The sequence below is a fragment of the Pongo pygmaeus genome, chromosome 11, assembly GCF_028885625.2.
Source record: "Pongo pygmaeus isolate AG05252 chromosome 11, NHGRI_mPonPyg2-v2.0_pri, whole genome shotgun sequence".
NCBI classification, from domain to species: Eukaryota; Metazoa; Chordata; class Mammalia; order Primates; family Hominidae; genus Pongo; species Pongo pygmaeus.
Genome location: NC_072384.2, coordinates 134,048,520 through 134,071,445, shown reverse-complemented (window position 1 = coordinate 134,071,445; position 22,926 = coordinate 134,048,520). Strand labels below are relative to the sequence as shown.

Below are 22,926 nucleotides of genomic sequence, written 5' to 3'. Positions count from 1 at the left end.
AGGCTCAGTTCGCACTGCTCAGCTCACCCCCACCACAAGTCCCAGGACCTGCCCATTGGCATCAGCTCTGTGCAGGCCTCACCAGAGGCCTCCAGGCGTCCTCATCTCCCCACTCCCCAACTCACGGACTCTGGGTCTCTCCTAAATCTGCCTTCTGTCCTGTTCTGACTGCTTCTGCCCTGGTGGATTTCATCTTCTCCTGCCCCAATGACTGCAGGAGCCTGATCTGGCCCCGCCCACCCTAATCCCCTCCCCTCCCCCTCAGTATCATCAGTCCGTGTGCCAGGGACTGCATGCCCTCTGCCACTGGGGGTGTCTGGGGAAGAGAGGTCCCAGGTGGAGGTGGCAGGGCAGGCGAGCGTGACCTCGTGACCACGGCAGAAGTGAGTGTTCGAGCACGGTTAGAGGCTGCTGGAGGGTGTGAAGGGGGACGCGTTGACATGATCACGGGCTGCTTTGTGGTAAGCGGATTCTAGGAGGTAGAAGTAGAATCAGGGAGCCGAGGGAGGAGACTCCCTGAGCGAAGATGGAGGCGGGTAGGGACTGTGTGAGCTCCACAAGCAACACGGCCCCTGGGCCGGGGCCCCTTCCTCTCTGCTCTCCGGGGTCTGGGCTGCTTTCTGGACAGCACTGTCCCGTGGCCTTTCCTGACTCCCTAAGGGCCCCAGGAGCCCCAGGATAGCAAAGGACCTGTGCCTGGCCTCACCCCCATTTGCAGCTCTGCAGCCCTTAGGTCCTGGTGCCCTCAGAGACCTGGGGATACGGGAGAGGGGCTGCAGCACTGGCTGCTTCGGGGTTTTCCTATTTAAAGGTCAGACGCGTGCGCGCGCACACACACACACACGTAAAATTCTATACGTGTCTAATACATAGACACTAAAATATTGTTTTCCACGTTTTTTTTTTTTTTTTTGTGACGGAGTCCCACCTTGTCGCCAGGCTGGAGTGCAGTGGCATGATCTCAACCCACTTCAACCTCCACCTCCCGGGTTCAAGCGATTCTCCTGCCTCAGCCTCCCAAGTAGCTGGTACTACAGGCGTGCACGACTATGCCCAGCTAATTTTTGTATTTTTAGTAGAGACGGGGTTTCACCATGTTGGCCAGAATGGTCTCAATCTCTTGACCTTGTGATCCGCCCGCCTTGGCCTCCCAAAGTACTGGGATTACAGGTGTGAGCCACCGCGCCTGGCTGCGTTTTCCCATTTAAATGTGATGCCACTGACTTCATCAGACTTCTCCATGCATCCTCTCTGTCAAAGCCTTAGTTGTCACCAGGGCTGTTATTTGGAGACATCCAACAGTTCCCCAGGCCCTGGGATCTCCATTGTCATCTGTGCTGTTTGAGATAGCACATTTTAAAAATTCATGTTGCTGTCACTGAAAACCTCATCTTAAGCCTCACACGTGCTGTTTGCACAACAGTAGACCACTGGTGTCCTCTGAACACCGTGATGTAACCACTTACTATATTGTTTTTCATTTATTTTTTGGAGTTAATAGAGTCACATGCTTTCAAAAGCCACCAAAGAGGTTCACTGAGAAATCTCTGCACCCCTCCTCCCCAGGTACACAGCCTCTCCCAGATGGGCCAGCGTGACGGTCACCTGCATGTCCTTTCAGAGACCTGTGTATAGGGGCAGAGGAGCTTTCCCTTCTCTTTTGACCAGAACTTTCTTGGTAATCTTGCTGTTTTCATGTACCAGTGTGTACCCAGCTGCCCCGTCTCATGGTGGGAGCGTGGCGTCCTGATGCATGGGTAGACCACAGCTTAGGTGCCTTATGCCCACCTCACACACTTCCAGGCTGTCGCCAATCTGTCACCAATCTGTCACCATCACAGTGAATAACCTTGTATATTCACCATGTTGCAGTACAGATGTGGATGTATCTGTAGGACAGATTTCTGCAATGGAATTGCTAGGTCAGAGGGTATGGCTGTAAACATTATCTGCAAATAAGAAAAAGACAGCCAATCCAATAAAAATATAGGTAAAGGGTATGAACAGTTCATAGAAAAGGAACTGCAAATCGCTTGCCAGCATATAAAAATATGCTTAGCCATTCACTCATGATAAAAGAGATGTAAATTCAAGCTACTCCGAGACAGTGCCACACGCCCATCGGCAACACTAAAGTGGGAAAGACTCGTGTGTTGAGGACACGGAGTCACTGGGGCTGTCATCCCGTGTGTGGGTGTGGAATTGGCACAGACACTTTGGAACTCAGGACAGTACCTCCTGCGCACTTCCCGGTACCCAGCCTTCTACTCCTCAAAAACATGGACATGTGCCTACCAGGGTATCCCCAAAAATACATGGCAGCTTCATTCACCATGGCCAGATTCTGGCCGTATTGAAGGAAAGGCTGCTCAGCAGTGGGATGGCGGGTGGGCCACGGAGGCTTTCCACTGGGGACTGTGCAGCGTGGGTGGGCCACACACATCAGGCTGGGCCAAAGCACCCGGCCGCAGAGCACCTGCCACATGGTGCCATGGGCTAGGGGGTCACAGCGAAAGCCAATCTCTTGAGTGGGATGCCAAGTGGCCTTTCTCTCGGGCCAAGACTGAAGGGGCAGAGGCAGCCCTTCAGTGTGTGCACTCCGGATGTTGTTATTCCATTTAAAAAGTAAGGAAAGGAAGGTTTCTCAGCTGTGAGGCATTTTCACTGAGCAGATTGAGAAAGCCCCAGAGCCTGAACCATGCCATGCCGGCACTGCAAAGCAGGGAAAGGCAGCTGGCCTAGCACAGGGCTGGTGGCAGGGCAAAATGGGGCCCTCTGGCAGGTGGCTGAGATCTGTCTGTCCAATTGCAAATGCACGTCCCTGTGGCCTATAAAATTGGAGTGTATTTTGGGGTCTCCGTGAACCCCTCACCCTGGCACCCACTGCATCCATGAGTCAGTGACAGTCTCTGTGTCTCCACAGCCAAGAAGCCCTCCACGAGCAGAGCAGCTACATCCTCTCCAGTGCAGAGACGCCTGCCCGGCCCCGAGCCCCAGAAACTTCTCTCTCCATCCACGTGGGGAGCTTCAGATAACCCCGCCCCTGCACGGCTCCACTCCCGATGAACTCTCCGGCTGATGCCACAAACGTAGGTTTCCTGGGCATGGGGACTGGCTGCCTGGCGCCTCCAATCCCAAATCCTGTGCTTCCTTCGAGCACAGGGACAGCTCCTCTGAGGCCCGGCCAGTGCACGTAGTCACTTAGCTCTGCAACACGTGGCAGCCACGGGGGCTGGTACAGCTCTGGACGCCACCCACCCAGCTGCCAGTAGGTGCTGGGCTCTCTCACACAGCATCTGGCCCCAGCTGCCTTTTTTTTTCTTTTAACCAGAAAATGCACAATGTGTGCATGAACCGCAGGTATGGAGGCAGCAGCATGCCGTCACTCCGCTGTGGGAGGTGTGCGGGGTCAGCCCGGCCACTTTCCTCCGTGTTCAGATGACTCTCGTTCACCCTGACCGGGTTCTCACAGCGTCTCAGGCCACTGCGCCACCGCGCTGGTGCTGAGCAGAAGCGGGGTCTGCTTTCAGGACTTCATTTCCCCACTGGTTCTGGCCCCACATGCTCCATGTCTGCCCTTTGGTCTGAGTTAAAACTGCGATGCTGAAAAGTGCGAGCTCTTTCCACGAGGAGGAGCCAGACAGGGCGGCCTCCGAGGGTGAGCCGCTCTGCTAAGCAAGGGCGGCCGCTGCGCGTCAGCCCGCAGGCCGAGGGTCCAGCCTGTCCTGGGTGCTCTGTGATCAGAAGGTCCTTGGATCCCGAGGACTGCGGCTGCTGCCATCCACAGCACCTCACCCTCTCTTCCTGTGTGGAAGCGCGGCAGGCAGGGCCGTGGCAGACAGGCCTGGCATAGCCCAGGTTCCAGGTGTCCTGGGCGGCCTGACCAGGTTCCTGAGTAGCCTCAATGAAAATACCTGAGAAAAAGAAAACGTAAACTAAGGAAGGGTTTTTCCACTTAATCCAACCCAGATTTCTATTCAACTTAAAGGATTTAATTGGCATTTGTGAGAAATAATAGCACCCGTGTCACTGAGTTGATTGATTTGGGACACAGATGGTTGACTTTCCCAGACAGCAACTTAGCGGAAAGCAGCATCCCGAAGACGGTGTCACATGTCCTGAGCCTGCTTGTCATCTGGGCCTCACGATTTCTCGTCAGCCCCATCACTGATGGGAAGCAGCACTGAAGTGTGAGGGCAGAAAGGACACCGCTGGAGTCAGGCGCTCCCCTGCCTGTGACCCTTTTCCAACAAGCTGATGCTGAGCCAGCGGCCTGCTCTGTCCCGCATCCTCCTCCCAACAGTCCAAACCACTACCAGACAGAAGCCGCGTCGCTGCCGCACACGTGTCTGAGCGCGTCTGCCATAGGTGTCTGCGTTTCCGTGAAGCACTGTGCCGTAAGGACTGAACTCTGACTAGCAGCCGCCTCCCACTCCCAAACACTAACCCCGCTCAGGAGACTCGCACTGGGTGTGGACTGCGTCTTTACAGAGGGAGCTAGAGGCTTCTGATGACACCAGAGCTGGAAGTGTCATGACTGGAGCTGCGCGCCCAGCCCTCCTTAAGCTGTTCTGCTTCTGTGGCTTTAACTGACGAATTTCTGTAGCGCCCCCTTCGTCTCATCTCAACGTAAGGAAATATTAATGAAATCGCTGAAAACCTTTGCCTTTGAGAGGCCAGAAGCCTCGCGGAATGTCTCTGCAAGTCCAAAGACGCGTGTGGGTTGATGTGCCTTGACGTGCCGTCCAGCAGGCGCGTGCGGCCGGCCAGCCTATGCGTGTGGCCTTTGCCTTCTTCCCTTTCTTCCTGTTTTCTGTTTTTTTAATTTGGGGATTGAGAAAGCTGTACGATTTTGTTAAAGAAAAAATAAACCATTTTTTAAAGTTGTAGCCCTTAGCTGCTTTTGGTTGCTGGCTACTTCGTGTCCAGCTTGCTTAAGAGAGGAACTTCTGGCCGGGCACGGTGGCCCACGCCTGTAATCCCAGCACGTTGGGAGGCCGAGGCGAGTGGATCACCTGAGGTCAGGAGTTTGAGACCAGGCTGACTGACCAACATGGAGAAACCCTGTCTCTACCAAAAATCCAAAAAAAAAAGGGCATGGTGGCACATGCCTGTAATCCCAGCTGCTTGGGAGGCTGAGGCAGGAGAATTGCTTGAACCCAGGAGTTGTAGGTTGCAGTGAGCCGAGATCGTACCATTGCACTGCAGCCTGGGTGATGGAGTGAGACTCTGTCTCAAAAAAAAAAAAACAACTTTTGGCTGGGCTTGGTGGCTCACGCCTGTACTTCCTGCACTTTGGGAGGCCAAGGTGGGTGGATCATTTGAGGTCAGGAGTGTGAAACCAGCCTGGCCGACATGGTGAAACCCTGTGTCTCCTAAAAGTACAAAAAATTATCTGGGCATGGTGGCGGGCGCCTGTAGTCCCAGCCACTCAGGAGGCTGAGACAGGAGAATCGTCTGAACCCAGGAAGCAGAGGTTGCAGTGCATGAAGATCATGCCACTGCACTCCAGCCTGGGTGACAGAGCGAGACTCCGTCTCAAAAAAAAATACATAAATAAGGAACTTTTGTGGCCCTTTTCCCAAGCCTGCTTCAGATGCTAAATAAACAGAATTTATATTTAGAAATACTGCAGCAGTGCTGCTTTAGAAATAACAAGTTTGCTTTGGTTTTAAAAAGTTCAGACTCATGGGAAAAATGCACTGGAAGAAACTGGATGTAATCTGGTTTTATTTTCCTTCTATGGAAATACGTAACGGTGGTGGCGTACTTATTCAACAGTGACTTTTTCTAGCCAAAAAAAGGGAGGGGCAAGAATTCCCTGGCAAATCATTTTGGCGCCATCGATGTGAGTTTACCTGCAGAACAGACTTAACAGTGAGGGACCAACTTACAACAGCCCCTTCACCCTACAGGTCATCCATCATTCTGTTCTGGATAACGCACCCACCCAAAGCGTGGCCGTACTAGGGTTCAATAAAATCCATAACAAACCATTCTGGGTGAAGCGGTGACCTCAGTATCCAAGTAAAGCGAGACTGCTTCCAGCTCCCTCCGGCCGCTGCCCTCCCCCACCCCCACCACACACGCCCACGCGCTGCCATGCGTCCAGGTCTCTGGCAATGGCTGCAGAGTGTGGCAGACAGGGCCCTTCATCTGCAGTTCCTTTCCCCCACTTGGGGTGGCAGGAGCGGACACAGCAATCTCCCGGCTCAGGAAACAAGAGCCCACCAGTGAGCTCACACCAGGCTGGGGCGGGGCCAAGCGAGTTCTCAGGGGACAGTGGTGCCTCTGCCACGCCCCAGTGTGCGTCTCTCTGAGGTGGTTTTGTCTCCCCAGGCACCTCCCCAGGTGCTGAGACGCCACCAGCAGCTCCATCACACCAGGCAGCCACCAAGTGCCTCTTTCTACGAACCAGTGAAAGCCCTGGGCTCTAAGTGGGTGATGCCCGTGGGCTCCATGGAATGACAGTCGGGGGAGAGGGGAAGGTGCGTTGCCCAGAGCTTCCAGGTGCCCATGTCCTTTACACGCATGTGCTTCAAAGATGGCTGCACCCTCGTGCTGGTGTGGCTGTTGCACCTCCCTCCCAGCCACACCGCCCCCACCCCAGAGGGGCGACTCCGAGTTGTACCCGCTCCTAGCCCAGGTCTAAGAGCTCTGGGTGGGGTCCAGCAATCTACAGCCAAGGAACACGCGTGAGCCCACCTGGAGCCAGGGCACAAAGGGGTGGGGGGACCACAGCAAAACTCTTCTGGCAAACAACAGAGGCCACAAATCCAGGGGTCAGTTAACATTACTGGACCAAGCACCCAGTTTGTTTTTCTAAGTGGTTGGGGAATTCTGAAGAGGATCAGTTTAAAAACAGTATAGACCCCGCTGCGTTTTCTCCACTCGACTCTACTGTCCCGTCTCGCGATCACGCTACACTTGAGCAGCCCTGTCCACTCTAGATCGCTGTCCGGCCTCCTCACACTGTCAGATGCTGTCTCTGTGAGAAGCCCCCTCCTCACTGCTTTCTGACACAATGGAGCCATGCCTCGTGTGAAATGAGCCACGCGGGCACAGGTGTGAGGCTGGCGGAGCGCACACCAGCCTCCCCCCAGGCCTGCCCCTGCCCGGGCATCTGGTGCCCCCAGCAAGTGAGGCGCCCCAGCTGCTGTGCTGGAAAGCATGCCTGTCACTTGGGCCCAATTTCCTCACCTGTCACGTGGGCTGGGCTTGCTATGAGGCTTGGGACACGGGAGAGCACGGCTGTCAAAAAGATATGCCCTCTGCCTCCCGTGTCAGCCACGTGCTGGCTGTGCCTCATGGGGCAAGTTGTGTCACCTCTCTGAGCCTGTCCCTCGCCTGTAAAATGCAGATAATCCACCATGTAGGGCTGTGAGGGGAATTAGAGGAGTTCGTACATTCAAGGCACTTAGACCAACACCTGGCACAAATTATAAAGTGTCAGCCATCAGCATCCCGATCACCGTCATAGCTCGTACCCTTCGCACTGATTGGTTTAGTCATGAGTGTGTGAGGCAGTTCTAACCAAGACATTAGAGGAGGTCGGCTGAAGCCAGAGCTTCGGAAAGGGCTCCCTTTATCTTAAAAAGAGACACAGAGGATCGCTTAACGCCAGGAGTTCAAAACCAGCCTAGGAAGCAAGTGAGACCCAGTCTCTACAAAAAAAATTTTACAAATTTACAGCCGGGTATGTTGTCATGCACCTGTACTCTCAGCTACAAGGGAGGCTGAGATGGGAGGATCACTTGAGCCCAGCATTTGGAGGCTGCAGTGATCTACGATCATGCCACAGTACTCCAGACCAGAAGACAGAGCAAGACCTCATCTTCAACAACAACAACAACAAAGAGCAGGTGACACATAAAAGAGGCAGCTATTTGTCCCCAAACACCTTACACTGGTGTGATGCCTGGAGCTGTGGTGGCCATCCTGCAACCATGAAACCTGAGGTCCTGAATGGCCAGAGAGGAGAATATACACCAGGAAAGGGGGGGTTTGTTAGGATGGAAGGAGTGGGGAAGAGCTGCTAGGGAGGCAGCCAACACTCCTGGAGCGCATGCAGCCCTTCTGCACCCGACCAGCTTGATGGTGTCTTCCATGAACCCAGTCCCCATCCCTCACTCCAGGAAACTGGGGAAGACAATTCAAGTGGCCTTGATCTTAGACAGTTCCCTTGGAAATAAAAGTACCAAGACTAAGCAGAGAAGTCGGAGAGCTTCAGGTTTGCAGTTTTATAGAAAAGATTTAAGAGGGTTAAAATATTCATTAAAATGGCCCTCAGTCTCCCGAGCCAAGGCTGTGTGGTCACACCTGAGAGCCTCAGCACTGCCCATTACCCCCTCTCTCCTTGCGGAATTTTTAGTCCAACTGATCACAGAACCCACACCCTAAAAAATACAACGGCATTCTAACGGCATGCTAACGGCATTCTGTTTTGCTTTTTAGCCACCAACAACTCAACCTATTTTCAGAGCAGGTGAAAAACAATTCTGAATCCAGTTTGGAAAGATTCTGGCAACCAACACTTTAGGTCAAAGCACAAGGAATGATGACAAAGACTCTGGCGATGGAAGATCAAAAACAGGCTTGTTTTATTTATGCACAGAACAACTTATGTACAGCACTCAGGTATGGACTATGTACATAACAATACAAGAGGCATTTGTGTCCACGGCGGCCACTATATAAATTAAGATTATAAATACGAGGGGGTTAGCCCCACCTGAGGGCACAGAACCTTTTCTCCAAGACTCTTCAGGGATCCTTCCTGCCTCTCTCTGCACAGCAGACCATGAGGCCTGTCTGGCAACACCACAAGGGGACCTGGGCCGGGGCAGCAGAGCAGCCCCCGGACAGCAAGGACACCCCAGTGCGGGACGCCAGCCCAGCACCAAAGGGCAGGTTCCTAAACACTCGTGTTCATTCCTTCCTCACTTCTAACTTGTTAGAATTAGAAAAATGGTTTTTATGTAAACAGTGTTGTTCTAATCACTGACAACATATTAATTTTAAACACTTTTGATCCAAACCCAACTTCTTGCCGGGAGTAGGACACTGAGGACTTGGGGTGGCCCTGATGTCCTTGAAGCCACAGTCAGCTGTTTATCCTCCTCATGTCCCCTCCTCACCCGAGTTCCAGCTTGCCTGGGGCTTGTTCTGGGACCCTAAGAGCCCCAGGATGCCCACACCGCCAGGCCAGAAGGGCCAATGGTCATGCAGGGACTGCGGGACAGTTCCCATCATCTCCTGTGTTAGCCCGTTCCACCTGGGAAACCAAGCGACTGCCGTGGCTGGCTTATTTCTCCCTCTGCCAACCCCTATCTAAAATGTTCTGGGAAAATAGAGGTGGAAAAGGTAACATACAACCACCTTCCACCCACATCACTTCCAGTGAGGCAGCTAAGTCCACCAACAGAGCATGGGAGAGTCTTTCAGCCAAAAATCCCGACACGCCGCATGCAGGGACAGGAGGCTGCGCTGGGGAAACCCAAGGCCTGGCTCAGCCTCCACACTCTAAGGGCCTCGGCCCAGAATGACCACGAGAGGGGAGCACCCCAAGGCACACAGAGGGGCCCACCCGGGCGCACTGCAGAGGGGACAGAGGGGCTGTGAGTGGGAGGTGGGCCAGCGCTGTTCACTGCCGCCTGCTCAGGACTGGGGGCTGCCGCAGACCCAGCCCAGTCTACGCCCACGCCCGCAGGTGCAGCCCAGCTTCCGCACATCAGATGGAGCGACGCTGACTAAAGGACCGGGACGGCGCCGGCAGACACTCCCAACACTGTCCTTCTCTTTGGGAACCAAAGAGAAGCCACGGCCAGGCAGCCAGGCCAGAGCCATTTCCTCCCCACACCAGGGCAGGGGTTACAGAAACCTCTTCCCAAGACATTTACAAGCACCTCTGAGCCATGACTATCAAGGGGAAAAAAGGGCAAAGTCAGTGCCCTGGAGGACCAGGGGCATCCTTCACCTGGGGACTGTCCCTACGGGGCACAGCCCTCTCACCAGGGGAGCTCCCTGCCCTCTGGCACCATCATCTACTAGTTCACAGCCAGGACAGAGGCAGGGCAGGAGCAGCGCGGACCATCAAATCAGAGTCCCTGCCAGCACCTCCAGCGACATCACGCCCGGCAGCAGGCGACAAGAAACCACTGCAGGGGCAGACACTCAGGAGAGCCTCCGGCCTCCAGGCCACCACACGGGCTGAAAAGGTCAAACCACCCCTGGCCTGCCAGGGCCACGCTCCCTGGGAACCACAGCACGGGCAGAAAGTTTCCCAGAGCCAGGAAGCATTTCCCACACAGAAACACTCAACTCATGTGGACACACATCCTCTGTCTGCAGGGATGCAGCTGGGGAGCTGTCTCGCTCACAGCCCCAAGCTGAACTCGCCTAGAGCGTCCGGAGACAAGGGCAGGCGTCCCCAGCCCACAGTGGGGGAGGGAGGAGCGGGAGGAGAGAGGATGGAGGAGGGAGGAGCACAGGCCCTGTGACACCCAGGGAGGGGCTCCCCGCCTGGGAAACAGCACCCGCTGCCTTGGCTCCCGCAGGAGGAATTTTTTTTTCTCTTCACATCAAATCACAATCAACAAGACTGGAAACACCCATGCTACTTTCAAACCAGGAAACAGCATGATTTTTGTTCAACAAAAGCTGCATCAAGAAACAGGGGCCCTTGCAGGCTGCTGTGAAGCCACAGGGTGGCTGGGCCCCAGCCACGTTTCTGAGAACTGGCCGGGGGCCAGGAGGCGGAGCCACACGGTGCGGCCACAGAAGGACACACGGAGAGGAGCCCCCGGGACAATCCAAGCACGAGGCCAGGCAAGCAGTGCCCAGGAGGCCGGACGCTGCTGGATTCCCTGGCCCACAGCACAGGCGGGCGAGAGCTGAGTGGCCATGACACATGTGCCCCAGGTGACTCTGAGCTGGAGAAGGTGTTGTTTCAAAGGTAGCTGTGTTGTTATGTCCGAGACCCCAGAGCTCTGGTGGACGGTGTCACGGAGGCTTTCTGTAGCTGACAGAGGAAGTAGCACCATGAGAAGGGGGCGGGCTGCAGCATCCGCCCAGGGCCTCGGCGGCGGGGATGTGGAGGCCGCAGGCTGAGAGGACAGAGGCTAGGCCTCGGCGGCGGGGGCGCTGCGGCTCAGCTCCTTGATGCCACACAGGATCCTCTTCATGTGGCCCACCTTGGTCACGCCCAGGTCCTGCAACAGAGGGGACATCGCCATGGATGCCGAGAAGACAGCCAGGGCCAGAGGGCTCCACAGTAGGCCTGCCACAACGGCCCTTCCCATTCGGCTTGTGAACACAAACGAGAGCGAAAGTCACAAAAATGGTAAAACAAGATGGAAACAGCTTAAAAGTAACAACCATACAGACGCCTGGTTCGTCGTTCCTGCATTCTGGTCACCATCATCAGCAAGGACAAATCCAAGACAAAGACAAAACACAGGCCTGAAAGCAAGTGGATGGCAAGTGACCTCACTGTGCCACTGTCCAGGACACCCACAGTGGCCTTTTGCCCTCTTGGGACTCGGCCAGTGATTCAACACCCAGGGGTGGCCCGTTGAGGCCAACCTGGGCAGGGGCATGACCCTGCAAGATGTGGCGTGGGGCCTGGCATAGACCGAGGCCTGGCACCCAACCACCCCCCCAATGCTCCCTGCAGACGAGTGGCAGCACCCACCCGGGAGCAGCATGGGGACAGTCGTGTGTGACTGTGCTTCAGGGTCTGTGTCCCCTCCTAGGATTTTTAACACGAAGACAGTCCTTGTCTGAGTAGGCTAAGATGACCAAGGCTCTGCCCCCATTATGTCTGCTCCTGGCTTCCTCTGGCTGTGGTGGGTGGAGCCATCACTGCCTAGATGAGGCCACAGCCGCCCCCACCTGAGGGATACACGAAGGCCTGAGAAGAATCGTGATGCTGAGACAAGGCCAGGTCGGGGGAGAGGATGGAAGAGAAGGGAGCTGCGTGCAAGCCCAAGTGCAGGTTCCAGGGAGATGCCTATGGAAGTACCTTGAGGTCCCTCCGCTCCAGGTGCAGGAGCTCAGAGCCCCGGATGTCGTGCCGCGTGAAGATGTCCTTATACTCACAGAGACTGAGGTGCTCCAGCCAGGCAGCAACCTCCTCTGTCCCCCAGAGGTGAACTGTCAGAGATGGAAAAGCACGAGTGCAGTGAGTGCCCACAGCCCAGTGCGAGGTAGGCAGCAGCCGGCACCCAGCACCCGAGAGCCCCGTGCCAGGAGAGGAGACATCCCAACAGCCAGCACCTGAGATAGCCCAGCAGCAGCCAGTGCCTGAGATAGCCCAGCAGCCAGCACCTGAGCCATCTCTGGCAGCCGGCATCCATCACCCAGCCAACAGCACCACCCACCAGCAGTGCAGAAAGAGGGAGAGAGCCACCCGCTCAAGGGGCGATGGCTGCAGCAGAGCTGGCATCTGTTCCTGCCAGGTGAGCTGCCAGCCTCTGGTCATTTCCCCGTGTCCCAGGAGGGATTGACCACCACCAAATATGAGGGAAATGTCCTCATGATTGTGGCCAAGGCCAGCTTTTCCTCCAGCTTCTAGAAGGGTTAAATTTCACTTCTGGACCACAGCAGGAAGGGAGACAAGCAGAGATTTCAATTCACATAGTCAGAGCCACCAGCATTAACAGAAACCCAATTTCTGGACCAACATGCAAAGAAGAAAAACCCACAGGAGCTGCCCTGACTGGCGGCAAACACCAGTCCCAATATCCAGGCTTGGAGGCCTCTCCAGCCCCCGACAGCACTGAATATGGCCTGGGTATTCAGGGCTGATCCTTCAGACAGAGAGTTTAGCTCCAATTTACTGACCCAAAGGAACAATGTCCTTTAGGACCATATTCGATTGATTTCATCACCCACAATCTCTGGTGGCCTGGGCTTCCCAGCACAGGAACCTCGGCCAATGCATCGATTTATCAGGAACCAGCAGCCCAGGAGGGAGCAGGCAGGGCATGCCCCAGCGCGGCCTGAGTCCAGAGCTTTGTGTCTCCAAGTTTGTCTTGTCACCACTGCTGTCTTCCTCCCCACCTCGAATCCCTCAACTCAGGGCAGGCAGAAAGCCAGAGAGCACGTCAGGGCCGGGTGTGACAACGGTCAGAGGGGAAGCAGGCAGGGTGGAGGGCTGCAGCTACCAACAGACAAGTGTGGTCGCGGGACCGGGGGTTACAGCACAGGGACCAAGAGGGAGGAGCTCAAGGGTTAGGGAGAAAGCAGAGACCAGGAGAACGGGGCTGAGCCCGCAGGCGTGGACGGCCAGAAACACAGGCGGGAGAGAGGCAGGTACCCGGGGCTCCCAGGCTACTGTGAGCTTCTTTGTTCTTGTTGTTTTTCTCCTTTTTAAACTTGGTCACGAGGCGGAATTTACCACTGCGACTGCGCTTGGCAAGATCCAGCATCACACTCTGTTGGGGAGAGTAAGAAATACTGAGAATCAGGCTGCAATTGGTCACAGCCTCATGCCCATCTCCACCAGAGAGGCTGGGAGGGCAGGCAGGGCTGAGATGAGGGGGAGCTGGGAAAGACCTCTTGTGCCTGAAAGGGCTTCTCTCCCTTATTGATTCTTGTATTTACTGTTGATTTTAGTGACTGTTAAAGTGGTTTCAAAGTGATCATAGTGTCTATTTTTATCATATTCTACTTCCTTCACTTTACATGTGCATTTCTCATGAGATTTAAAAACTTTTTGAAAATATCATAAATATCAGTATCTAAACAAAAATTATTAAAATAACCTCTTTAGCCAATCTTCTAGTGTTGGATTGCTGGGCTTTGATTATTAGTATTACGAGTATCTGTCTAATGAAAACTAAATGATGAGTTAATGGGTGCAGCACACCAGCATGGCACATGTATACATATGTAACTAACCTGCACATTGTGCACATGTACCCTAAAACTTAAAGTATAATTAAAAAAAAAAAAAAAGAAAACTCTTCCTGCATTTTGCATTTTTTCCTTGCGATCCACTCCCTGAGGCAGAAGAGCAGAGGAAGGGTGAGCAGCGGAGCCACACAGGGGCTCGGCCTCTGCTCTTGACAGCCATCAGCAGCAGCAGCCTCTACACAGAGCACTGCCAGAGACGCACGGAGGTAACACTGCCTCACTCTGTGATGCGCTCTTTATAAGAGACACTCCAAATAAAGCTTGAAAGTAAAACTATGAAAAAATATAGCAAGCAAGTAGACTTGAAGATAAAAAGAATTGCTAAAGATAAAAGGATCATTATATAATGATAAAACCTATGGGTACCTAATAACATAGCCTCAAAATACATGAAGCAAAAATACACATAACCACAAAGATAAACTGAGACATCTACAATTATGGTATTAGAGTTAACTGATATATCAAGAAGAAAAAATTTCAGTAGGAACTTAATGATGTAAACACAACTGCATACAAGGTACATTTATAAAAACCACCTATTGGGCCATAAGGCAAGTCTCACCTCAATACATTTCAAAGGACTAGTAACATACAGACCACTGCTTGGAGCATAGTAAAATGAAGTTAGGGAAATAAAAAACAGTCTTGAATAGCTAATTTAGATGCTTCTTATTTGGCACAGTTTCGTGACTATTATAACTGTCATAAGTTTATGACCATACATAACGATTATTGTATTTTACCAATATAAAGTGATCCTCTTTTTATCATTTATTGTCTTACATATGCAATTTTATTTTTATGTTGTTACTTTGGATTTTTTTTGGTGTTTTAATTATTTTTAATCTTTCTGTATCATAAATTTCTATTAGGAGTATGAGAAAAAGAAACAGGACTCTTGTGAGCAATATATGGTTAGGTTTCTTTTTAAACACAACCTGAGAATTTACTTTTAAGAGAAAGCCATGTCATTTTTCTGTTATCTTATTTTCATGCTGTTAGCGATACCCTTGCTGGTCCTTTATTTTCTTTTACAATATAAATTGTATTTTATTTTTGTCCTTGGTGGCAATTTGGAAAATATAAATCTTTTCAGCTCTATTAGAAATTACCTTTAAGCTTAAAAAAATTTTTTTTTTAATAGACACAGGATCTCACTATGTTGCCGAGCCTGGTCTCGATCTCCTCGGCTAACATGATCCTCCCACCTTGGCCTTCCCAAGTGCTGGGATTACAGGTGCGAGCCGCCACACTTGACCCTAAAAACATTACTGACTCTATATTTCTCCAAGTACGAAAGTCAAGAATGTTGTTTGTAACGTTCTTCCACTGTAAGAGGAGGAATTTAACATGCTTTCCTCCCCCGATCCATGTCCTCTTCCCAGCCTCTCACCTCACTGCCCACTTTACTGGCCTTAATTTAATCTGGTATTATAGGGCTATGTCACTGTTACATCTGTTGAATCGTTGTATATTATTATTTTTGTAATTTTGGGTAAAATGTTTTAATCACCTTTACAATGAATTATTTAATGGATTTTGAGGAGCTTGCCCTGTCCTTCTATACCCAAGTGCCCTCACTGAGAAGCTGCTGAGCTTCATCCATCGGCTGGAGTGCCTGAGTCAGTTTCCCATGAAAGGACTGCATGCGTCAAAAAACGCCCCAGGGCCCCGGAAAGAGGGTGCTGTGCAGCCGCCCACCTCTGTCCCCTCGCCTGACTGCTGCCCACAGGTCTCACAACCCCACTGGGCAGAGGTGCCCAGGCTTGGCGTCTTGCAGTTATTTGCCTTCTGCAACTGTACTGCCCAAGATGAGCTTTCCTCACGGCCCCTTTGTGTTCTATCTCTGAAGCAGGGAAGCCAAGAGACAGGCTGGGGTTTGTCCTTGTCCAGACACGGCCCTCTCCAGGGCTCCTTCAGCCAGCACTCCCTGCAGAAGAAGGTGACTCCACCCCAGGGTCCTCTATGCCCCGGGTCCTCGGGTCCCTCCCAGACCTGCAACGAGCTGGAGTCTTTCCGTTCACACAGGAAGAGAGTGTGAGTGGGGAGTGGCGCATACCAGCTGCGCCCTGTCCACAGCAAGATCCCAAAAAGCTGCCATTTATCCCATGATGCATCTCCACCCTCAGGGGAGGCTGTGGGGCTGGGGTCAGCCTGCCTTCTACCCACTGTCCAGGAAGCCCTGCAGTTCTGTTTCAGAGCACAACAGGTCCCTGGTCCTCAAGGGGCACTCTTAATCCCAGCCCCGAACTCCTTCCTACCTGCTGTCCCTCCCTGCCTTAAAGAGCATTTTAATAGTGAAGTCCGGAGAAGGCCCCTCAGGGGCTGCCAGAGCGACACCATCTTGATCCCAGAGCTACACGGGTCACAAGGAACACAGGCACTGCAGGCGAGAGCCACCATGTCCGGGAGACCCAGGCACAGCCCTATGAGCCACATACCTCTTCGTCGCCGGGCTCTGCGGACTGGCAGAGCCACGGGGTGTCCGCCAGCCTCCTGAGCTGTCGGTCCATCTCGGCAAGAGCACTCCCCAGCTGCTCCTTCTGAGGCGGATCCAGCTGCTGCTCCAGGCGGAGGGAGGGAGGGAGAAATGGAGAGTGTGCGCTGCTGATCAGCGCGAGGCCCAGGGGAGTGAGGTCCGCCCCAGGGCTCTGCTCTGCTCTGATCACGGAGCTCACTTTCCAGAAACGAAGTCCCAGAGCACCCGAAAAGGAACCAAACCCAGAACCTCACTTTCTAAGTAGTGCTGGTGAGAGAATAAAACTGTCCATCGGTCAACGATGAATTCACATACAGCAAGGCTGACACCTGACCTGCTTGTGTCCCTCTGTCAGCAAGGGGGTCAGAGCCATTCACCTGTGCCAAGCAGTGCAAATGCCGTGGGAAGCAAAGTCAGCAGTTGTGCCTTGCAGGACGCAGCAGGAGGTGTGCAGTGAGGACATGCGTGTGACCACGGGACGTGTGGGACGAGGGGAGGCGTAGAGTGAGGACTTCTGTGGAGTGAGGAGATGCGTGGAGTGAGGAGGTGCGTGGGGTGAGGAGGTGCGTGGGGTGAGGAGGTGCGTGGGGTGAGGAGGTGCGTGGGGTGAGGAGGTGCGTGGGGTGAGGAGGTGCGTGGGGTGAGGAGGTGCGTGGGGTGAGGAGGTGCCTGGGGTGAGGAGGTGAGTGGGGTGAGGAGGTGAGTGGGGTGCGGAGCGGAGGGCTGGGAAACCACACCTGGGGCGGTTCTCCGGTTGCCGAATCTTTAGCAAGCCCCTTCCTCCTCCTCATCTTTAAAACCAGAAGGCTGGCCAATCCGTCTCTCAGGCCTCTCCCTGTTCTAGCCCCTGTAATTCAGTAACAGCCCCACGGCTGCCCCAGGGCTGACATATCAGCCGGTTTTGCGCAGCTGAGCATGGAAGGTGCCTAAGAGTGTGGCCAGCTCTCGGCAGGAGCAGGACTCTGCACTACAGGCTTCTAAGGTAGAAAAGCATCTTCTGTCCACGACGACAAGGGTGTTTCTGCTGCAAGCGCTTCTCGCATGCTTGAGACAACTTGACTGAGGGGTTGCCAGCAGGGGTGGGCACCAGCCGCACAACAAACCAAATGACCTCTGCAGCCCATTCCTTAAGACCGGGAACTCTGGACTAAAGTGCGCTGCCCTGTGTGCCCAGCAACCTGGCTACAGCAGTCGTTTCACACACAGCCCGAGCCCTGCTGTCCCTGTGGCACCAGCTTACCAGGGCCATCTTCCCAGACAGCAGCAGCTCCGTCTCACTGCGCAGAGCTCTGAAGTTATTCACCATTTCCAGGACGAAGCTGCAGTTGAGCCCCTAGGAGAAACCAAGGCAAATACGCATGAGGGCGGGGGGCCGAACATGCACGGGCCGGGGGTGGGCAGCGAACGTGCGCTGGGAAGGCTGAACATGCACGGGGAGGGCGGGGGGTTGGGGGGCCCGAACATGCACCGGGAGGGCTGAACATGCACGGGGAAGGCCGAACATGCACGGGGAAGGCCGAACATTCACGGGGAGGGCCGAACATTCACGGGGAGGGCCAAACATGCACGGGGAGGGCCGAACATACACGGGGAGGGCCGAACATGCACGGGGAGGGCCGAACATACACGGGGAGGGCCGAACATGCACGGGGAGGGCCAAGCGCGGCAGACGCTTAGAAGAAGCCAGGACTGAAAAGACCAGAATAGCTACCTCTGTGGTTCTGGGCTTGCCATACACACGGTCCATGGACTTGGAGCTGGCATTGACGGCGTGGGCCAGTTCCTGCTCCATGTCCCGGTGAGACTGAGCTATTTCTCGGATACTAGAGAGGAAGAGAAGCACAGGCAGATGTCAGGCCAAATGGAAGGGCAGCCTTTCACAATACGCATCTGAACACGGCCCAGGTACCACCTGGAGGGCTGATGTGGAGGGCAGGCCCAGCAGGACGACAGGGATCGTGGCTCAGCCCAGCAACCGTTCAGTCACAAGCTTGGGCACAGGACGACCAACCGCAAATGGGAGGGCTTACACGAGAAATCTGATGTCAAAATCCAAGATTTTCCAGGGAGAGAATGTACAAAATGAGGCTTACAACCTGTAAAATGGCCAGTGGGCAAGTGGCAGTGTGCACAGGCCCACTGCAGAGGCTGCTGCAGTACGGCACAATCCCCACAGCCTTGCTGGAACCTGTAACTGGCCGGTCTGTCCCTGGGGACAAAAGGACCCTCATCTGAACAGGACAATCCTGGTGTAGTGATGGGCTCTGAGCCAGACCCCAGATAGCAGCCCTCATAGGGAAGACAGTGAAAGCACAAGTCACACCAGGTCCCAGGGAGGCTGAGATGTGGCTCAGGCAGGTGAGATCGGGGGACAGAGACTATAGGAGCAGTGCAAGCAGAGGCAGCGGGGCCATCCTGTCCTGACCCTGTGGAAACAGGCCACTGCCAGCAGCTTCCTGCAGTGCTGTGCAAGTGCACCTTCCAGGCAGGCCACAGGGACCACCATGGGCTTTGAGGGGACAGGGTAATGGCTTTCCAGGGGAGGCCACCAGAAGCCCACTGCACAGCAAGGAATGAGCTGAACTGAAGTCCTCCAGCCCCATCACTGATCTGGGTGGGGTGGGGATTGGCGAGGACAGGGGCCACAGTGGCACCAACTCCTGTGGCAGAGAATGCAGCGCCAGGAAGGACTGCAGCCAGTATGCAAGTGCAGAGCGAGGAACGCCGGTGATGACTAGAACAGCGACCACCTGCTCGACAAGAGCCAAAGGCTGGCACAGACGATCCATCTGCACGCCAGGGCTGGGCAGGCTGCCTGGAAGGGCACACAGCATGCCGGGCACAGAACCGATGGGTGCACCTGTCCACAGCCAGGAGAAGAAGGAGCCCAGGGGAAACAAGAAAGGGACACCAGGGCACCAGCCAGCGTGCGGCCACGGGGAGGAGAATGCAGGCAGGAAGGCCCCGCACCGGTGAAGAACCACAGGTGCCAGCTGGGAGGGACTCACAGGCGGCACCCGCACAGGGCAGGCGAGGAGCAGGAATGGCAGACAATGCTGACCACCAGCCACGAGGGACACAGTGGCTCCAGGGGTGTTTCTAGAAGGCAGGTGAGAGGAAATGCCCCTAGCAGTTGTCTTTTTTTTTTTTTAAAGTAAACTTGAGAACAAAGAGCAAGCCTGTTCTCAGGGTAAAATGAGGGCAAAGTGAAGGCGGCTGTCAGCGGGCTGCCCTTGGGAGCCAGGGCAGCGTTTTTTTGTTTTGTTTTGTTTTGTTTGTTTTTGAGGCAGAATCTTGCTCTGTTGCCCAAGCTGGAGTGCAGCCGCGCTATCTCGGCTCACTGCAACCTCCGCCTCTGGGGTTTGACTGATTCTGCTGCTTCAGCCTCCAGAGTAGCTGGGACTACAGGTGCCCGCCACCACACCCGGCTAATTTTTGTATTTTTAGTAGAGACGGGGTTTCACCATGTTAGCCAGAATGGTCTCAATCTCTTGACCTCGTGATCTGCCCACCTTGGCCTCCCAAAGTGCTGGGATTACAGGCGTGAGCCACCGCGCCCGGCTGAGCCCGGGCAGGTTTTAAATGAGTGGCCCTGAAAATCACAGTGGGCTTTAGGTTCCAGCCATGTAAACTCCAGGCAAGTTCTGAAAGACCATTGGGGAAATGAGCCAGAGCTGAGGGCACACGGAAACAGGCTCGGCCCTCATGGGTAATGCAGACCCCACAAAAGTCAGGAGCAGCAGCTCCATGCCCCAGGGGCCTTGGAAGAGTGCAGTCCCAGGGACCCCGGGGGAGGCTCATGCGCAACGCAGAGGGCAGGAGCCCACCTGTGAATGAGGACCCCTGCCGCCTGCCCAAACTGGTCCATCTGGGTGGCCTCCTCCTCAGACAGCATCTCCGGGTGCAGGGAACAGGATGGAGGGCGGGGCAGCTCGCACTTCTGCTTGTCTTCCCAGGACTTCAGGGTGCTCTCAAATGCCTATGGACCCGAAAGCCCGATTACACCTGCTGCTCTGAAGCATGCGTCTGACTGCGACAGACACTATGGGGATGCCAAGAGATCACAACTAGAAAGGGACAAATGGGACTTTTTTTTTTTTTTTAACATTATGGGAAGGAGATGGTCCTAGAAATTACTGCCCTATTAGCTTAATCGTTGTGTCTTAAAAAAAAAAATCCTAGAACAAAACACAAAAAGCTCCAGCTCTTAACAGTGTACACAAGAGCCCACAGGTGAGCCCTGGACCCCACCCAGGTACCGCGGGCGGCCGCTCTTACCCTGTCTCTGGTCAGTGTCTGTGCCCGGTTCTTGTGGACAATCCGAATGTACCCTGGCGGCTGGACCCAGGCCTCTCCGTCCACCTGCACAGGCACGCCCTCATCCCCAAGGATGGAGATCTTCACCGTGCGACACTGAGCAGACATCATAGCCATTACTCATGCTGAGCCAAAACCCCCAGGGGTTTAAAAGTGCTATCGGCACCACCATGACCTTCCTGCTCCACACACCCGTCCCTGCCTTGCAGGACACCCCACTTCCGCCTCTGGGATGGCGCTCCACCTGCAGCTAGCCTTCTGCTGTTGTGTCACTCAGCCGAAGGTCTGTTCTCCCACTGTCCCGCCCCATCCTGCCCCATCCCCTCACTGAGCAGTCAGTACAGGAGACCTTGGTGCTGAGACAACAGGTGTCAGAACCCAGGGGCGGGGGTGTTGTAGCTCCCAGAAGCCACTGGGCCCCTGCCACGTGAAAACACCCCCAGAAAAGAGCAGATGGCACAGTGAATGACGACGAGCCATCCATCATCATCCTGTTCCTCCTTTTCAACAACAAACATTGCCAAAGAGTGAAAATTGTGAACTTCAAGCAGCCTACAGCTAAGGGTAGACGGTGCTGGAAGAGACCAGACAGTCGCAGGCTGGGGTTCAGCCAGTAGGTGTCATCAGCACCCTCCCCCGCCCCAGTGCCTGTGCCTGGGTACAGAGTCCTGACCCATCCTCACAGACAGACCGCCCTCAGCCCATCGCTGCTGTCAGAAATAAGCCATGGGGGCACCCCCAGCCCTTCACCACTCGGCCTCAGAACCGTGATCAAGGGCCCCAGCTGGAAATCCCCCCACACCCCACACCAGAGCCATGGGCTCCGTCCCCACCTCCAGCTGCGGCTTTGACAGCTACAGACACAGGCAGAGTTCAGCCTGGGTCTGCTCTATCTCATCCCACCTCAGAGGAGACAGGCAAGGCTGCGGCTCAAGCAGGATACACATTTTGAAAGAGTTATCTTGGCCGAGTGCAGTGGCTCACGCCTGTAATCCCAACACTTTGGGAGGCCAAGGTGGGTGGATCATTTGAGGTCAGGAGTTCGAGACCAGCCTGGCCAACATGGTGAAACCCCGCCTCTACTAAAAATACAAAAATTAGCTGGGAATGGTGGTGGGCACCTGTAGTCCCAGCTACTCCGAAGGCTGAGGCAGGAGAATCACTTGAACCAGGGACGTGGAGGTTGCAGCAAGCCGAGATTGCACCACTGCACTCCAGCCTGGGCAACAGAGCAAGACTCTGTCTCAAAAAAAAAAAAAAAAAAAAATTAAAAAGAGTTATCTTGAGAATTTAACTGTCAAGCATAGCACGAGGAAAGGGCTCTTGCCCAGGAAGTGGGGCCACGAGCTGTCCAGGACAGGACATGAGGCAGCCACATGGCCCTGGAAAGCACCCACCCTCCCAGGCTCCATGTGCTGCCCCGGAATTTAACACACTCCGGGCTGGGGACTCGGCCAGGCACCCCAGGACCATGGCCACTACCTGGGCAATCCGATGATGCTGCAGCCTGATGACTCGAGAGACGGCCATCTGCATGCTGCCGAACACGGCGACCACCTCCAGAATCTTGTCATCGAATGATGGAGCTGCGAAAGTCTGCAAGGGACACGTTAGAGCTGACCACCACTCCACACATCCCCGCGCACAGGCCGCCCCTACCCTCGCTCCCTCCCTCTGGGGGTCAGCCCCTCCTAGCTGGCGGGAAGTTACCAGGTAACTGCACTCCTGAGGGGCTTCATGTTGCAGGCCCTGAATCCAGCTGCCTGGAACCAAATCCCAGCTCTCACCTCAGCAAAGTTACCGAATCTCTCTCTCCCCCATTTCCTCATGTGTAAAATGAGGAAACTAACGGCACGCTCCTCCAGGGCTGTCACTAGGGCCAAGTGAGTTAACACTGCAGAGTGCCAGGACTGGGGCCAGCACACACCACGTGTGCAGGAAGCGCTGAATGCTTCTATTCGCTATTACGTACAAAGGACGGTTTAAACCAGGTTTAAACCTATCAACACCTTCCCACAGTTCTTAACACAAATTCCAAACTTCTTCCCCAACTCACACAGCCCAACGTGACCCAGGCCCTGCAGACCTCTCCTGTCTCTCCACACCCCTGCTGCCCGCTGCAGTCAGGGCACCTCTCCCCCATCCGCCATGTGCCTGCCCTGTCTTGACTCTGAGCCTTCATCTGTGCAATTCTCTCTGCCTGGAACAGC

General features: G+C 54.5%; 2 protein-coding genes across 12 annotated transcripts in view; one reads left to right on the top strand and one right to left on the bottom strand.

Annotated features, from left to right (window-relative positions):
* USP40 (ubiquitin specific peptidase 40) overlaps positions 1–4,889 on the top strand; it is a 91,393-nt gene extending 86,504 nt beyond the window's left edge. For all 9 annotated transcript variants that reach the window (XM_063648121.1, XM_054479018.2, XM_054479017.2 and 6 more), the window contains one exon: positions 2,924–4,889. In XM_063648121.1, the coding sequence (XP_063504191.1) occupies positions 2,924–3,035 (112 nt within the window). In that variant the 3' untranslated portion in view covers positions 3,036–4,889. The remainder of the gene's footprint in view (positions 1–2,923) is intronic.
* A 3,689-nt stretch (positions 4,890–8,578) lies between these two features.
* The window catches only part of DGKD (diacylglycerol kinase delta), a 118,894-nt gene continuing 104,546 nt past the window's right edge, over positions 8,579–22,926 (bottom strand). For all 3 annotated transcript variants that reach the window (XM_054479025.1, XM_054479026.2, XM_054479028.2), the window contains 9 exons: positions 22,199–22,312; positions 20,678–20,812; positions 20,227–20,378; positions 18,111–18,222; positions 17,640–17,732; positions 16,362–16,481; positions 13,319–13,436; positions 12,023–12,153; positions 8,579–11,210 (listed from right to left, as the gene is read on the bottom strand). In XM_054479025.1, coding sequence (XP_054335000.1) covers positions 11,121–11,210; positions 12,023–12,153; positions 13,319–13,436; positions 16,362–16,481; positions 17,640–17,732; positions 18,111–18,222; positions 20,227–20,378; positions 20,678–20,812; positions 22,199–22,312 — 1,065 coding nt within the window. In that variant the 3' untranslated portion in view covers positions 8,579–11,120. The remainder of the gene's footprint in view (positions 11,211–12,022; positions 12,154–13,318; positions 13,437–16,361; positions 16,482–17,639; positions 17,733–18,110; positions 18,223–20,226; positions 20,379–20,677; positions 20,813–22,198; positions 22,313–22,926) is intronic.